The 18,190-nt window shown below is 36.5% G+C and overlaps 1 protein-coding gene across 2 annotated transcripts in view; it reads left to right on the forward strand.

Moving 5' to 3' along the window:
- Positions 1-18,190, forward strand: part of SLC4A10 (solute carrier family 4 member 10) — a 184,675-nt gene that overhangs the window by 101,547 nt on the left and 64,938 nt on the right. For both annotated transcript variants that reach the window (XM_072961062.1, XM_072961061.1), the window contains 4 exons: positions 2,847-2,947; positions 5,938-6,112; positions 6,694-6,827; positions 7,226-7,471. In XM_072961062.1, coding sequence (XP_072817163.1) covers positions 2,847-2,947; positions 5,938-6,112; positions 6,694-6,827; positions 7,226-7,471 — 656 coding nt within the window. The remainder of the gene's footprint in view (positions 1-2,846; positions 2,948-5,937; positions 6,113-6,693; positions 6,828-7,225; positions 7,472-18,190) is intronic.

Raw genomic sequence — 18,190 nt, forward strand, 5'->3', positions numbered from 1 at the left:
AGAACTTGTATCAGTCATTATAGTCACTCCCTTGTGCATACTCTCAGCTTCTTTGCTTTTCTGTCTTGCTACTTACTTGCTTGTCAAAACCACAACACTGAATCCAACTCTTTAGCCTGTACCTGCACTGATGCAGATGAGTGTGACTAAAGGAAAACATACAACTGCATTTACTGAGCTCACGTAATTCATGACCACATATCTCAAGTGCTCTTAGACGTTACAAGTTCATTATACTGTACTTTCTTAGTTCAGTCATTCTGTGTGACTGTTTCACACCTGTTTTTTCTTTTCAAAGTTTCAAACACATCCTTCCTGACTCTCACTTTCGTTATGTTGACTTGTTTCCACTTCCCTGAGAAAATTTAAATGATCAAAAGAGAACTTCCATAGACTCCTCAAACCGTATTTACCCACCTGCCAGCATCTGCACTTACATACTCTGCCTTCTCCTGACTTTGAATTATGCAAAGTCAGCCTTCTACCCGTGCCCCACATCCCTTTCCTTACTTCTACTCAAAGGTATTACTCCATCAGTTCTCCTCTTTCTCCCCTGTATCATCAGTTCTTTTCTTCTGTATTATGTAATTTTTGTTAGCAAACAACATTGTTAATTTGCAAATCTGAAAAAAAGAACTCTCAGTACTGTATCACTGCCCACCCATTGCTTTGTTCCCCTCTGTAACCCAGTGCAACAGGAGAGTTCTCGCTACTGTCTGCCTCCAATTCCTCTCCTTCAATTCTCTGCTTTTCTAGTTGAAATACAGTTAAAGTACAATATTATGTTAGTTTCAGGTATACAGCATGGCGATTTGACATTTAAGTGCATGTCCCCATGCAAAGTTAATACAGTGTTTCTGATGATAGTCTTACACTATTATGAATTATGCTGTTGGGCTCTTATGCTTATAATACATCCCCATAACTTACTTATTTTCTAACTAGAAGTTCGTACCTCTTAATTCCCTTTACCTATTTCACCCATCCCCTCAAGGCTCCCTTTTTGGCAACCACCTGTTTGTTCTCTGTATCTATAAGTCTGCTTTTGTTTTGTTTCTTCCTTTGCTTTGTTTTTTAGAATACACACATGAGTGAGATCGTACAGTATTTGTCTTTCTCTGTCTGACTTATTTCACTTAGCATAATACCCTCTAGATCCATCCATGTTGTTAAAATGGCAAGAATTTGTTCTTTTGTATCCTTCAATTCTCAGACCTCCTCCAATAAGGCATTTACTCTTAGCACTTCACTAAAATCTACTTATATGAAGGTCACCAAAGATCCCCACAATGCTAAACCCCATGGTCAATTCCCAGTCTCTATTTTATTTAGCCTATCATTCGGCAACATTTGAAAGAGTTGATGACTCCCTTTTCCTTGATATACTTTCTTTGCTTGGCTTCCAAAAACCCACACTCTTTGTTTTCCTTGTACCTCAGTGGTCACTTCCGTTTCATTTGCTGGTTCCTCTTTTTCTCTCTGATTTCTTTATGTTGCAGCGATGTAGGGCTCAGTCCTTAGTTGGCTTCTCTCCTCTATACTCCTTCTCTTGGTAATATCATCCAATCTTATAGCTTTAAATCCTCTTCCAAATTTATTTTCACCTTGAACTTGAGAGTCACAAGATACGCAAATGCTTGTCCTGTGTCTCTACCTGGATGTCTTACAGATATCTAAAATTCAACATGCCAGAGTTGGAATGGAATTGTAGGTTGTCTCATTTCTGTACCTGAATACATCTTTGCATTTATGTTAGAAAAGACGATATAGTGCTTCCTGAAGTATATAAGAAACTGATCTTTTCCCAAAATCCATTCCATTTGTACCTTCTTGTCTTGATAGGTGCTAACTCCATCCTTACAATGGATAAAGTCAGACATTTATTCTTATCTCTTATACCTGACTTCTGTCCTGCCAGGAAATACTCTTGGCATTGCCTTTAATATTTATCCAGAATTATACTCACTATTGCCACTGCCACCACCCTGGTTCAAGCTGCTGTGATTTTTCTCCTGGGTGACTGAAATAGCCTCCTGACTGGTCTCCTTGTTTCTACTCTTGGCCTCGAGAATCTGTTCTCAACACAGCAGCCAGAGTGTTAGATCATGTTACTCCTTTCCTTAAAACCCTGCAAAAATTCCTCATTTCACTGAGAATAAAAGCCAAACACTTACAATGGGCCACAAAATCCACACAATCTGGCCTCTCTGTACCTCTCTCTCAGTCATCTCTTGCCACTTTCTCCTGTGCTCACTTCTCTCCTTGGCCGCCTGTTCCTTGTTCTTCAAATCTTGCAGTCACACTTCTGCCCTAAGACTGTCCCCCTGGCTGTTTCCTTTGCCTGGTTGTCCTCCAGTTATTCTCGTGGCTGATTCTCTTGACTCCCTCAAGGTTTTCCCCAGTGGCACTTTGTTTCTGAGCCTGCCTGACCACTCTGTTTGTAACTGCCATTCTCTCCTCCCCACACCTCCCACCCCCTTAGTTTGCTCTAGATTTTTACTTTCCCACAGTTTTTAATCTCTCTAACACACTGTAGAATTAATTTACTTACATGTTCGTTTCTTATTTTCCCCAATAGCATGTGAGCTCCATAGACCTGATTTGTCCACTGAACTAGAATTATAGCTTGAACTGTATTATAGCTAAAATTCTAGCTGGAACTAGGAGGAGGGAACTGAAGCTTTAGGAAGCTAGGTAACTTTCTAGAAGTCATACAGCAAATAAGTAAGAGAGCCTGGGTTCCTAGCCACTCTGCATATTGCCTCAAGGGAAAAATTTTTTTTTGTTATTTACAACTAGCACCTGAAATTAAAAAACAAAAACAAAACCAAAAAAACTTCCCGCAGGAGAAGAGGAAGATTCCTGCTGTACCAAATGGAACAGCAGCGCACGGGGAAGCTGAGCCCCACGGAGGACATAGTGGACCTGAACTCCAGCGAACTGGAAGGTTAGTAAAAGCACTTGTCTGGGACTTGAGAGACCAAGTAATGTACCATTCTTGTGTGTTGGGAATTGCTGTTTCGAGACCTAATTTGTTTTTATTCTTGAATACCTACTCTTTGGGGGTGAAAATGCCAATTAATTTGCTTTCTCTGTAGCTACTAAGGATTGTCATTACTGTCAAACCAGAGCAGTGAATATACCATTCCATTTTATCTTACCTAGTCTTTCGTATTGCTATGCATAAAATGCATTCACAGATCCTTAGAATAAATAAGAAAACTGTCACTTGTCCCTTCCAAAAGAGCCTGTTGAAAGCTTTAAGTTCAAGATGGAAATAAAAATAAATACCAAGAACTCAGTCTTATAGAGCCTATTTCATTACATGCAAGTAGGATGTATATAATAGTATTTTTTATTTTTAAGGTAATAATTTGAAAGAGCTATATGATTTATTTTTCTACTCACACATCTTTGAAGAGATGAAAGCTTCAATTTATTTCTTAAAATGATTCTTTATGGTTTTTTGACAGCTTGTCTCTCTCCAAGCAATGTGTGAGCAGAAAATCAGAAACCCTTGGGTGGGTCTCTCTTCAGGGAATAAGTGCACATAACCTCCATTATAATTGAAGGCAATTGCAAAGACGTTGCAGAATTGGTGCTCCCCTCCCCTCAAGTGCCACTTCCTGCACTGCTTTCCCTGTGTCCTGTAGGCTGACTTTCCAGTTCCTGACATCTCTGTGCATTTTAATTCTCCTCTGTTCTTTCCCTTTATCTACGTTTTGTCTCTGAGGAAATGTCCTTTTATGTCTTCCTCAGGCTCTATACCAAATTGAAGTGGTTCAAAAACAATTTTTTCCTCTTCCCTTTACTGGAAGCCTTGTCACTCCTGTTTACTTTCATGTTTTCAAATGCTGTCTTTTTATTTTTGGTGTTTTTTTCCCCCTCTCTCTCAGGTATAACATGCTGTATAGCTTAGATTTTTTTTTTCAAAGTTCGTTTTTCCTTACTGCCTCCTAAATCCTCCCAGGTCACCAATATCCGGTGTCTCCGCTTCTCCAGAGTTCTTCCACAGATTCTGTTGCTGACTTGACTTGAAGTATCCATTGTTCATCTGCTCTCCTGGGGCTGCTGGTGCACATCTGGGCTGCTCTTGCACTGTTCTCTGCAGTGACCTCCCACTTCTGGATTTAGCTTTTTCCTGCTAAACGCACGTTTATTACACAGTAATATAACAGCTATTTAGACTACTGTATACCCTAATAAGTAATTAATTAGAAAACAGTTGTCTAATAGAAAGTGCTATCAAATCTATAAATATTAACTACTAAGTAATAGTTAATAACCACCTCAAATTCTTCGGAGGGTTAGGTGGGATACAAAACATAAAGAATGAATAAATAGACTAGTAGATTAACAATGTTCTAAATTGTGAACTTGGCAAGCTAACAAATCATTTGGAAATGATCCCCCAAATAAAAACTGTGCATATTTTTACCAAACACAGGTCGGGGAACCTAAGATGATCTTTGTGTGTGTGTGTGTTCACACACAGGTTCCATGCATGCTTCTCTGAATTTTAGATGTCCTTTTTTTTCAGTTGAAATTTCATCCGTCTCAACCTTTCCTACTCCATATCCCTCTGATGGAAACAGTCACTAGAAAAACATGATGATTGTATCATTCACATAATAGTAAGCTAGTAACTAATAAGTTACTGTCGTGTCTATGTCATTCAGCTTAGGGTAATAAAAATAATACTCAAAATTTTCAGTTATTCTGAAGATGTACATTTTTCAAGGCAAACCAGAATTTGTTTCTCAAGAGAATAATCATTTTGGAGATGATTCTTAGATTGCCAGATTATATTCCTATTTAGAAAATAAGTAACAAAACTTCCGTATTTTTCCATAATGCAAATATATTTAGTATGCTGGCAGTATGCTAGAACATAATAGGTTTTTTTTAACCTCCACGTAGGAACTTAATCACAGTCTTACTCATTTTAATATGACATCTTTGTTACGTGGAGCACAAAGAGCTCTTAGTAGTCAAATGTTAAGTCTGCATATTATTAAATGTTCAAAGAATAAAACTACCTGTTTATTAATGCTCTCATTCTTAATAGATTAAAAAATTCTAGTCCTCAGATTTTAAGCAACATTTTATGGTTTAATTCTTCTCTCCTCCCTTCCCCCCCCAAAATACCACCCTTCACATGTTTCAGTGTGGTTTTTGGATGCATTTAGAATGTATGATTTATACCAAGCAAGGTCATTATTGTCTTGTGAATGATAGATGTTCAGATATGTTTAGACAGTAATGGATCAAAATTACATTTATGTAGACTGGTTATTATAAGGTCTCCCCCTTAGTTTTCTAAAAATGAAAGCAACTGTGGAACTTAAATGTCTCTGTAAGTATTACTATTGTCTGTAGGCCATTTAGGTACCTGCCTGGAACAGTATTTGGTGATTTTTTTTTTTCCCCCAGAGAATAGGTAACTGGAGCCATAGTTAAACACCACTTTTTTCTCTTTGGGCTGACATTCACTATTGAAGTATAGAAAAGCCCGTTTACCCTCTCTCCTTCACTTTCTGCTATGCTAAATGAACTATAAACAATTAGAAAATATTGCCAGTGGTTGAGGGTAGGAGGCCTGATTTTAGGAGTAGGTTGTAGTAAAAATGGCACAGAGATTAGAGTAATCTTTAAATCGCATTATTTGAATTTTGATTGATGAACAGCTGTGGACCTTGTTTGGGAGAACCTAGGATTTTTTTGATTTTTGACATAGTATTTGGTTGGAACTGAGATAACCTGGTGGTGCAAAGCCGTTCCTAGAGATCATGGTAGTACAATGTAGTAGGTTTATATGGGTCTCATCTCTGTGGATAGAAAACGTATACTGTGACCTGGCAACAAAGCAAATGAGCATTTTGATTTGTGTCTTTTTTGTATTTGTATTTCACTATTGTGTTTTTCCCCCTGTTTTAGGATTTTTGGGGGACTTATTTTAGATATCAAAAGAAAAGCTCCATACTTCTGGAGTGACTTCAGAGATGCTTTTAGCCTGCAGTGCTTAGCATCTTTTCTGTTTCTCTACTGCGCGTGTATGTCTCCTGTCATCACATTTGGAGGACTGCTGGGAGAGGCAACTGAAGGTCGAATAGTACGTATGATGCTTTTCTCTGGACTTTGAAACTTAATCAGTTTTTAAGATTCATAGTTAGATGAGTGAGCATTTAATTTTGGGTTCCTTTTTGAGGAGAGATGTGATGTATGCTCTGGCAGATAAACTTCATGTCACTGTCCTAGATGGCTAGTGGAACTGGTAACCTGGGAGTGGAATACCTCAGAACTAATTCTTATCTTACAGAAGGTTCTGATCTCATCCCTGGCCCCCCACTCCTAGGCTAGCTTTAGGCTCCAGTTCCTACCTCAGAGGAGGTTCATTTCCCATATATACAGGCCATGCTTCTGCCAGACATTTATTGTGAATACATGTCAACTTTTAGTAAGCAAAAGAAAAATGAGATAAAGTGGAAAGGACACATCTCCGTCCACTACCATTCATAGTCTGCTGATGGTCTGCCGCCTTTTTTATCCTCCTCGCCCACCTCCTGCCCAAGGTTGCTAGGCTCTTCGTAGCAAAGGACGGAGAATATCTCCATGTATTTTACACATTTTCCCCCTAGTTATAATGGAAGCCTGTACACCTTAGGTAATGGAATCATTTATATCTCCACACAGAGTGCAATCGAATCTCTCTTTGGAGCATCCATGACTGGGATAGCCTATTCTCTCTTTGGTGGACAGCCTCTCACCATATTAGGCAGCACAGGACCAGTTTTGGTGTTTGAAAAGATTTTGTTTAAATTTTGCAAGTAAGTGTTGTATCCTTTCGGTTCTTAGTCCCTTTCTATTTCTCTACTGTATTTATATTTCTCCCAACGTCATATTTGAAGGCCTGCTGGGAAAGGTGGAAGTTGCTGATCTGATTCGGTTTGGCATTTTTGTCTCTCCATGGAAGTAAAAGAAAAGTAAAATATTTATGTACATTGTTATATAATATTTATTAAACATTATATTCATTTCTAAGCACTGAGAGGCCCTTTTAGTTTTGTTTCTTAGGTGTTCCCTTTAGACAAAGTCTTGAGTTAGATACTCACGGGATGTGAGGCTTATTTACTTTCACTTCCTGAATTAGACTTATTTCCATCTGGTTGAAATGGTGGCAAGCTGTCAAGTGACCTTCTTTCTACTGTTCTTTTCCTGTCCCTAGAGAATATGGGCTGTCATACTTATCTTTAAGAGCTAGTATTGGACTTTGGACTGCAACCCTGTGTATTATACTTGTGGCCACTGATGCAAGCTCCCTTGTCTGCTATATCACCCGGTTTACTGAAGAAGCTTTTGCTTCTCTTATTTGCATCATTTTCATTTATGAGGCCCTGGAGAAGTTATTTGAACTCAGTGAAGCATATCCAATCAACATGCATAATGATTTGGAACTGCTGACACAATACTCGTAAGTATTATTTCCCCTCTTGGCTGTGGGGCTTTTCTTTTCACAAATATTGCTATTGTTACAAAAAATATCAGGAACTTACTCAGCACACAGAGTTCCTTAAATTGATGCATGAACTAAATCTTCATATCTGAGAGCTATTCATCTGATACTTGATTTCTCATTATAACATCTCTGCCAAGAATATCTTTTTGAAGTTCTGTCTGTCAAGCATTCTCTATTAAGTAGATAATGACGCAAAGTCAATATTACTATACAGTGATATTTTTTGCAGAATATTTTTGATTTTGGTCTTCCTTTAGGACCTTCTCCATTTAATGTAATTCAAAGAAACACAGTAGTGAAAAGATAAGATTTCAGATTAGGAGCAGTGAGGTAAAAGAAACTCATTAGGTATGAAGTGCATTAGCTTGATGTTTTAAAGTATGATAAAACGCGAAATAAAAAATCACTGAATTGAAATGTAATTTTGCTTTTGGAACCTATGACATTTATGCTAGGAGCGCTCAGGTGTTGCCTGTTGAAGGTGGTATACAGTTTAGGGTTAAAGGTGGGATTGTACCTAGTGTATTTTCCAGTTTTAGTATGCCAGCAGTTTGGAATTTCTCTAAGGCTATGTTTGCAGAGTATATGTGAACATTATATTATTCTTCTTTGATTTAATTTTAGGATTTGTTTGCTGCATTTATATGTACATTTTTAAACAGGTATCTGATGCAGTATGTTCTTTACAAGGCAGTCATAACCTCTGCATCAATCACCAGTGCTCTTTTAATAAACTACTGAGGTATACTCTCAGGCTCTTCTTTTGAAGATTGATTATCTTTATCTACTACTAAAAGTTGAAATTGTTGAAATTAAGCCAAAATAGTGTAATGTTATAATTTTGTTAAGGTGATGTTATATGATACAGTGTTGAAAATGAGATTAATTTTAGTACTTTGAATTTTATTTCGTCACTAGAGGTATCTTTAACAGTGCATCTCTGTTTTTGCACAAGAAAAATGAGAGTGGAATATAAAATAAATTCCCCAATAAAAGTAAATGGTGAGGGTGAATAGGATTCAGGAGGTGACGAAGGAGGTATCAGGGACACTCAGAAAGCAGGCAGATAAAAGAAAAGTTTAATCAGAAAGAGAGATAACATTGATACATGCCTTTATCTTTAACTGAAACAGAGCAGTGTTTCACCTAATTTGGATATCTTTGCTGGGATATATAATTAAGCCTGCTTGGATTTTAAAACTCGCTATGTACCAGGCACTATGCTGGGTGCTAGGGAAATCATGAATAATATTCTGTCCTCACTGAGCTTCCAGTTTAGTAAGAAATGTAGACAGACAGCACAGTGGAATAAGTGCTGTGTTAAGGGATTGGTGCCACAGTGCCACATCAGAACAACACCTAACAGATTTTGGGTTCAGAGAAGACTTCCTGGAGGAAGTGACATAGAAGGTGAAAAAGTCGGTAGGAGTTAGAAAGGTGCTGAGGAATAGAGCTGGAGAGTGGGTCCAGTGGTGAGAATGGTGCAGACGTGGATGTGAGGAATTCGCTAATGCTTTGGAATATTTGTCCAAAGTTATATAGATAGTGGCAAAACAAGAAATCAGACTGAAGTTTATGACTCTGGTATAATTCTCAGTGCTTTAGTAATTTGTATTCTTATGGATACAAATTAGCTCTCCAAAAGAAACAATATGGAGTAAATAAAACAGATAAAAGCAGAACTACTCTGTTTGAAGTAGTGGGGAGGCACCAGTTGTCCACCCTGCAGCTGTTCCCTGGACTGTCAGTGGCAGCTTATAAGTTACTTCAGACCAAGGAACGCAGTTTAAAATCCCTGGCCTAGAAAGGAAAAAAGATAGAGAAGCAAGAACTGAGCCCTGGATAATGGTCACATCTTTCATAAGAATGAAAAAAATGCTACCAATAGACAAAAAATAAAAAAGAGCCATCAGACAAGGAGAAAAATATGGATCATGTCAGGTTGTAAAAGGCAAGGGATAAGACTGTCAAGAAATCTTTAGGGCAGTGGTATAGAGGTCAAACAGAATAAGAAAAAGAGATCATCGTTAGTTTTAAGAAAAAGTACTGGGTGGGGAGGGGAAGTGGGACAAAAAGTCAGTTGGCAAAAATATTCGTAAGGGAGTAGGCTGTGAAGAAGTGGAGAAAGTCCATTTTGATGTCAAAGAAAGTGAAAAACTGCCTGCTAGAGAGAGCAGTGAGATAGTGAGAATGGTAATTTGTGCTAGAAAAGAAGTATGTGTGTTTGAAAATGAAGACAAAGAAAAAAGGAAAGAGAGATGTGAGATCATAGAGAGAGAAGTGGATAAACATGGGATTGCAACCTTCCAGAAGTCAAAAAGTGACGAGATCAAGACAAATTGTAGGGTTAAGACAAATGCTCAGAGGGTAATTTGAGAGCTAACATAGCTATGTTTGTCCATGATTCCTGCTGTTATGGTGATCAAGAGGAGAGTGACACAGATCCTCTCCTTTTCCAGCTACGCTTTTTTTTAAAAAAGATCTCCACGAGTTTAAGTTAAAGCTGTGCCTTTATCACAGTGTGCACATCTTGAAACCTAACTATTTGACGGCTGAGCGGGAACGTGTGCCATTCACTGTGTTCCATTGTCCAAATGTCCTCCCCAACCAAAATTAGGAGACAGAATGAGTAGAAAGACTGGTTCATCCTGATGGATAGTGAAGTTTTAGCGGTGCCCGGTCCTGAAATGGGTAAAAGGGGAATAGAGAAAGACAGTCTCCCTGGGAAATGTGATACTGACCACATACCCTCACTGCACTGCCCTCACCTTAGTTTTGACATCATGATTCCCTGGTTTCGAGAGCCACTCACGTTGTGTACATGATTCTGATCAGGTATTGCCATTACTTGCTCTTTGGAGAAGGAAAATCAATCTTTTTGCTATGTGTATCATGCATGTGTATTTTATTATACTTTTAGTTATATACATTAAAGAAAATAAATTATTGCTAACAATAATAGCTACCGTAATGTGTTGTGTAATCTCACACTTTTGCACAAAACATTTTCTGTTTCATGAAGTCCACATGACACTTTTGGTGGTCTTGTTCTAGTCACCGTGACCTTTGCACATTAATCAGGTTCTGAGTGTCATTATACTTATGCTCACCTAAAGTTTTCTACTCGTGTGGCTGGTCTCATACTTTCACAGTTTTTGTGAGAAAAATGATTAGAAAATGTCATAAATAGGACACAGTTTACTGAGACTGCAGTTTTTGTAAACTAAATGTGCTTGTGCTGCCACGTATTTTGTTTAGGTGTAAAATATTGAATAAGAGGATGATATTTAGGATCTCCATTTCAGATATTCTTTATTCTTGGACTTTCTTAAATTCATAGTTTTACCAACCAAATAACAAACTGTCTTTGAGTTTTTAAAAGTCTTCCTTAATTCCTCTGACATCCTAACCTTCTGATGTGGTAATGTGTAGACCTTCTATTTGAAAGTATAAGCTTTCTTCTTGTGCCAAGAGCAAGTGTCAAGATAATCAATTTAGTTTCAAGAATATACACATTACACCAGATGATCAAGTTGAATATGTCAAGTTAGCAATAAGTAATGAGTTTGTGGGAATAATTTTTTCTAGGTTGTTTTGATCGTAAGAAATGGCAAAAATAGAATAAAGCATTCTGCTTATGTTAGATGAAATGTTCCTTCAATATAGTAATAATCTAAGGCTCTCAAAAATAGCTAGCTAAAGGAAGATTAAGGTTATATTAATCTTTCAGTTCATTGGGTCAAATCAAAGAGTAGGGTCTATTACTCTAGTTTTCAACATATTAGCAGACTAGAGTTAAATAATAGCCAATAATTACCAAGCTGTTAGAAGGAGTGATATCACTACTAGGTTATAAGAAGTTTGTTGTTTTTCCTGTCTCTTCATCATTTTTTCCAACACCCTCTACATAACTCAGATGGTGGTCTGTTAGGGATAAATGTTATTTATTGACTGACGTTATACTCATGGAAGAACATTGTTTCTTATCTCGTCAACTGGATTTGAGCTTCTAAAGCAGAAGATGTAGCAATTTTATTCTCCACATGATGCTATGTCCCAGCATAATATTATGGATCTAGTAAGTGATACTTAATGCATATTGATTAACTAAACATGTAAAATTATTGACATCACCTGGCCAGTCTTGTTTGACAAGTAGACAACTGTGTTCTTTTACAGTATCTTTAACATTACTCTTCAAGATTTCAACTAGAAGGTTTAATAAACTTGGACTGTTGTAAGAATCTTAGTGTGAAATAAAGATATACAAATTTGGATCTATAAAACTAGTTCTCAACTGAAAATTTAGACAGGGTACCAGTTTGATGGAGAAATCATCTGGAAACAAAGAGAGAGAGTCAGGGCTGTACCCATAGCAGAACTCCAAAAGTTGATCAGAGATGTGGGGAAAAAGAAGGTGAAAGCGAAGTTATCATAACTCATTGACTTTTTAGCACTCATTAGTCAAAAAATAAAGACTAAAAATCAGATTTGAAGAAATCTCTGCATTTCATCTTTTTTAATCACTTTTTTATTGCATATACACTTGACAAAATTTATCCAGAGTTGCTTGCAGCATGACTTTATAATTATATATTTAAGTATTTATTTGTGTAACATATATGTAACTCCAACAGATTAACCTCCATAAAGCTAGGCCCATGACTACTAGGCACACCTTTGTACCCACTATGCTAGCAAGTGCTTGGCACATACAAATTGAAATGTTTGTTCATATTTTTACATTTTGGAAAATGCTTCCTAAAACTGATACACTTTTAGCATAGAGTTTTTTCCTACCTTGAAAAGCTGATATTACGAAAGTGGATTATCTGACATTTTAGAATCAAATACGTACAACAGCCAGGCACTCAGTAAATAATTACTCAACAAATAAACTTCTAGCAGCCCATCTCATTCTTGATTCTTAATTCAACACTTGCTATCCTCATTTGCTCTTCCTGCTTTTGAACTAAATTCTTATCTTAATGATAAAGTCTTATCTTGAGTAGCAATAGTACCCAGTATAAATTTATTATTTACTTATTTAATCCTCACTGTTCTTAATGGATTATAAGCCTTTTGAATACAAGAGTGTCTTTTCCTCTTTCGGTTTCCAGAGAGCCAGGGAGGTGGTAGATACCAGTAAGCCTTTGTTAAATGTTTTTCAACAAGGTTACTTCTCAGATACACCTTTAGCTACTTAAATAGAATTATCTTTCATACCTTTTCCTCAAGTAGCTATAAAAGGGCAAAAATTTATATGAGCATCTAATATTAGAGGGAGAGTGCTAAGCAGGAATTGGTGGTTTCTTCTTTAAGATGCATTGAATTGCCTCAAGTCATGTAACTTTATGTCAGATACACAATATTTCACCTTGTTGAGATGTGATGACCATTATGAGAGTTCAGAGTCTTTGAAATACTGACCCTATTTTCCTTCACTTCTTGAATTGACCTAGATTTAAGGATATATTCTGAAATATTTAAAGTAGAATACAATGATGTTTTAATTTACTAAAACTCAGCACAGACACTGAAGTAATACATGTATGTTAGGTTAAGTTACAACCATGGGCAGCTAGTATTTGGATCAGGAGTCTAAACTCCAGGAGTGGTTAGCTAATGTTAAAGCAGAGAGCCTGACCTTCAGAAAAGGTTACTGCAAATTCATCTGTTATCCACGTCTCAATCAACACTAAGGATTTGCTGAATGACAGAAATGGATTTTCATTAGTGAAATTATCAGCCTGTTAGTCAGTGTAATGAGTGCCACTGGTAAAATTAAAGGTAGTCATTTTGAACTAAATGGAAATAAAAATACAGCTTATAAAAATTTGTCATATGTGATAAAAGCAATGCTTACAGGGAAATTTATAGCATTGAATGCATTTATTAGAAAAGAAAAAATCTAAAATCAATTATCTAAGCTTCAACCTTAGGAAACTAGAAAAATTAAAAAGTAAGCAAAAGAAAAGAAATAATAAAAACTAAAGAAGATATCAATGAAATTAAAAACAGAGAATCAATAGAGAAAAATTTATGATCCAACAGCTGTTTTATTGAAAAGATCAATAAAACTGATAAGCCTCTAGCCAGGCTAACTAAAGAAAAAAGAGAAAGGACACAGATTCCAAATATCAGAAATGAAAGGGATGACATCACTAAAGATCCCATGGACACTAAAAAGATAATAAAATAATACTACAAACAACTCTATGCCCCCAGATTTGATAATTTAAATGAAATGAACCAGTCTTTGAAAGACATAAAAGTCACACAAGAGGAAATAGATGATCTGAATAGGCCTATATTTATTAAAGAAACTGAATCAATAATTAATAACCTTCCAAAAAAGAAAACACCAGGCCCAGATGAGTTCACTGTTGAATTATATCAAACATTTAAGAAAGAAATTATGCCAATTCTCTACAATCTCTTTCAGAGTATAGAAGCAGAATACTCCCTAACTCGTTCCATAAAGCTAGCATTAGCCTAATACCAAAACCAGACAAAGATTTTTTTTTTGAAGAAGGCTTATAGACCAGTATCTCTAATGAAGATAGATGCAAAACTTCCAACAAAATTTTAGCAAATCAAATCACAGTGTATTTAATAAACTATACATGACAGCTAAGTGGGATTTATCTCAGGCATGCAAGGCTGGTTCAACATCCAAAATCAACTGATATAAGGTAACTCATCATCAGGCTAAAGATGAAAAAAAATCCCATGACCATATCAATAAATGCAGTAAAAGCATTTGACAAATTCCAACACCCATTGATGAGAAAACTCTCAGTAAACTGGGAATAGATAGAAATCATGCTTTTTCAGCATGATAAAGAACATCTACAAAAACTTACAGCTAACATCATACTTCATGAGAAACTAGAACTTTTCTCACTAAGATCAGGAACAAGTCAAGGATGTTCCCTCTTACCACTCCTTTTCAACATCATATCGGAAGTCCTAGCTAATGCAACAGAAAAGAAAAGCAAATAAAAGATATACAGATTAAAAAGAAAGAAAATGGTCTTCCTAAATGACTTGGCATTCTTTATTTTAGAAAAGGAGAAATCAACAAAAAACTCCTGGAACTAATAAATGGTTATACCAAGGCTATAGGGTAAAGATTAATATAGAAAAGTCAATGCTTTTCCTAAATACCAGAAATGAACAAGTGAAATTTGCAATTTAAAACACAATGCCATTTACATGAATACCAAAAAGAAACACTAAAGTACAAACCTAACAAAATATATATAAAACCTATAAAAGGAAAACTACAGAATTCTGATGAAATAAATCAAAGAAAAACCAAATGAATGGAGAGATGGTCCATGTTCACTGATAAGAAGATTCTGTACTGTCAAGATGTCAGTTCTTCCCAACTTCTTCTATAGAGCCAACGCAACACCAATCAAAATCCCAGCAAGTTATTTTATGGACATCAACAGATTCTAAAGTTTATGTGGTGAGGCGAAAGACCCAGAATAGCCAACACAATTTTGAAGGAATAGAACAAAGTTGACACTACTTCAAGACTTGCTATAAATCTACAGTAATCAAGAAAGTGTGGTATTGGTGAAAGCTTAGACAAAAAGTTCAATGGAACAGAACAGAGATCCCAGAAATACACCCCCATAAATATAGTCAACTGATCTTCACTGAAGGAGCAAAAGCAATGCAATGGAGAAGAGGTAGTCCCTTCAACAAATGGTACTGGAACAACTGGACATCCACATTGCAAAGAAATGAATGTAGACAGAATTTTGATAGCAAAATTCAGTTAGCTTAGCACATTTTTCTATTTACAAATGCAGTGCTTGATAACATAAGGTGTTCAGCCTATGCACTTTACACTTATTATTTAACAAACAGGAAAAGATCCAGGAAAGAAGTTTATATACAACCCTGGGAGAGGAAGAAGTTTACTTTATAAAAACATCCTACTGTTATAGCTCTCAGTTGCAGGCAAAATAGTTTTTATATACTGCCAAAAAAAGCCCCGTTTTTATAAATAAATACTCTTTTTGCAAGACTGTTTAGGTATTCTGTGAAGGGTGACAAAACACGTTCTTGCAAATGAATGATGATTGCCAGTCTCAGTGAAGTTTGTGTCCAGGCCACTTCTGCTGCCCCAACTCATTCCACTGTGTTGCTCATCTCTCCATTATATAGCTACCTGGTGTCTTCTCTGTGTGTCAGAACTTGTTCTAAAGTAGGAGGCTAATTTTATTTCTTCCAGCATTTCCTTTTTAATATCTAAAAGAAGGAAACACCCATGGCAAAAATTTTTTTTCAATTGTAAAATCAAGTTTCTAGGGGACGAGAGATGATGTTATGGGCTGAATTGTGTTTCTTCAAAATTTCTCACACACTCAGATTTCTCAGCATATGTAATGGCTCTCTTTGTAGAATCTGAACACTTTTTACCACCCTCTCTACTGCCACAATCTCGTGTCTAGAATATGACAGTTGCTCTTCACCTGGCTTCCCTGATTCTACTACACTTGCTTTTCCACAGACTGTTTTCTACAAAGCAGCCAGAATTACTCTCTTACAACCCAAGTCAAATCATGTCGCTCTGCTTCTCAAAGCCCACTGATGACTTCTCATTACCCTTAAAAGTGTTGTGTGATCTGTTCCTCACTGTCTCTCTTATCTCTTCTACGGCTTCACTCCTCTGCTGCAGCCACACTGATCGCCTTGCCCCTCCTTGAACACGCTTGGCATGTTTCTGCTCCCCCAGCCTTCACACCTGCTGTTCTTTTTGCCTGGAGTGCCCTTCTCCAGGTATCTGTGTAGCGTGTTCCTTCCCTTCCTTCAAAATCATCTGCTTGAGGACTTTCTATATAAAGTTTCAACTCTCTTCTCTCTATCCCTTTTTAATCTAAATTATTATATAATTTATTTTGTTAAAAGTGAGATTTATTGAAGTATTATTTATGTACAAGAAAATATACCTCTATTAAGTATGCCTTTAAATGAGTTTAAACAAATGAATAACACCATAATTGAAATACAGAACATTCTCGAAAATGTTTCCTTGTGCCCCTTTGTAGTCTCTCTCTCACCCCAATAGCTTAGCCTCTGACAATCACTGATACAATTTCTGTCTCTAAAGTTTTGCCTTTTCTAGAATTTCAGATAAATGGAATCAGCGTACATAGCCTTTTGTGTCTGACTTCTTTCACTTACCGTAATGCTTTTGAAACTTACTCACTTTGTTGCATGCATCAATTTATTCCTTTTATTTTGGGGTAGAATTCCGCTGTATGGATGTACCACAAATTGTCTGTCCAGTCACAAGTTGATGGGCATTTGGATTATCTCTACTTTGGGGCTGTCTTTCTTCACATGCAAGCCTTTACTTGGCCTATGTTTTCATTTTCTCTTGGGTAAATACCTAGGTATAGGATTGCAGAGTTATATGAAAAATGTATATTTTAACTTTTTAAGAAAATGCCAACCTGGCTGTACCACTTTGCATTCCCACCAGCAATGAGAGTTCCTGTTGCTCTGCAACCTCACCAGCACATATTGTTCTTATGTATAGTGGTACCTCTACCTGTCAGTCGAATTTACTGTCTGTTCCTTGTATAGCAAGTTCATGAGGGGAAGGGATTTAGTCTGTTTTGATCACTGCTTTCGCAGTGTTCAGGTAAGTTCCTGGCACTAAATAGATGTTCAATGAGTATTTGTTGCATAAATAAATGAATATCATTTCTACTTAGAGCTAAAAAACAGAGACTCAAAAGGGTCTATAACTTACCCCAAAAGAAGAACTAGATAAAACCCAACACATCTAACATTTAGTCAGACACTCTGACAAGGTACTACATTATAGGTCACTGATTTGACCAAAGGGACATTTGGGTAAATTTTTGTTTTATTTATGTCTCTTAGATATTATCTTCAGGCAGTTTTAAGTTTATAATAGGAAATAAAAATATACAAATAGAGGAATTTAAAACATAAACATTTGAATATTAACATATTAGGTAAAATGGATTCTTATTTTGGAGCCCATTAGAGCATAAAATTGCTTATTTTGATTATAACAATTCCCCATATACAGGTATTTGACAGGAATTTCCCCATATACATTTGGTGAGGAGGGAAAATGACCTTGGCTAGAGATGAATTTTGCTGCATAACATTGAAGCCCACTTTATCTTGTTATTTTTAAGAAAGTTGATAATAACTTGGATTAAAAGGTTGGGATAGGAATCTACACCAATATCCTACTTAGCGGTCTTGGGTAAACCCATAAGAGCAGCCTTCTAGAGACAGTGTCTTAACCCTCAAAAATATATGGTAAGTACATGTGAAATACATAGCGAGTAAGAGCTCTGGAAGGATGCCTACCACACTTCTAATACTTTGGGGACAGGAGAAAAGATTGTGAGAAAGAGAGGCTTGTTCTCTCTGTATGTTTCAAAGTGTTCAGCTGGCATAGTGTGGATGCATTATTTTGTAATTTCTTTCTAAGAACACGTTCTGTGATGGGAAATTCAAATCCTATGACAAGCCATAGGATGAGCTAATTAGGCGCAGATGGTGCTCATCAAATCAGTTCCCCAGTAAACAACTTTATTTTCCATTTCAGGAGAATAGCAAACTACAAAACTCAAAAGTAGAATAGAGCAAAATGTTTAAGGTATAGTA

The sequence above is a fragment of the Vicugna pacos genome, chromosome 5 (genome assembly GCF_048564905.1).
Source record: "Vicugna pacos chromosome 5, VicPac4, whole genome shotgun sequence".
Taxonomy (NCBI): domain Eukaryota; kingdom Metazoa; phylum Chordata; class Mammalia; order Artiodactyla; family Camelidae; genus Vicugna; species Vicugna pacos.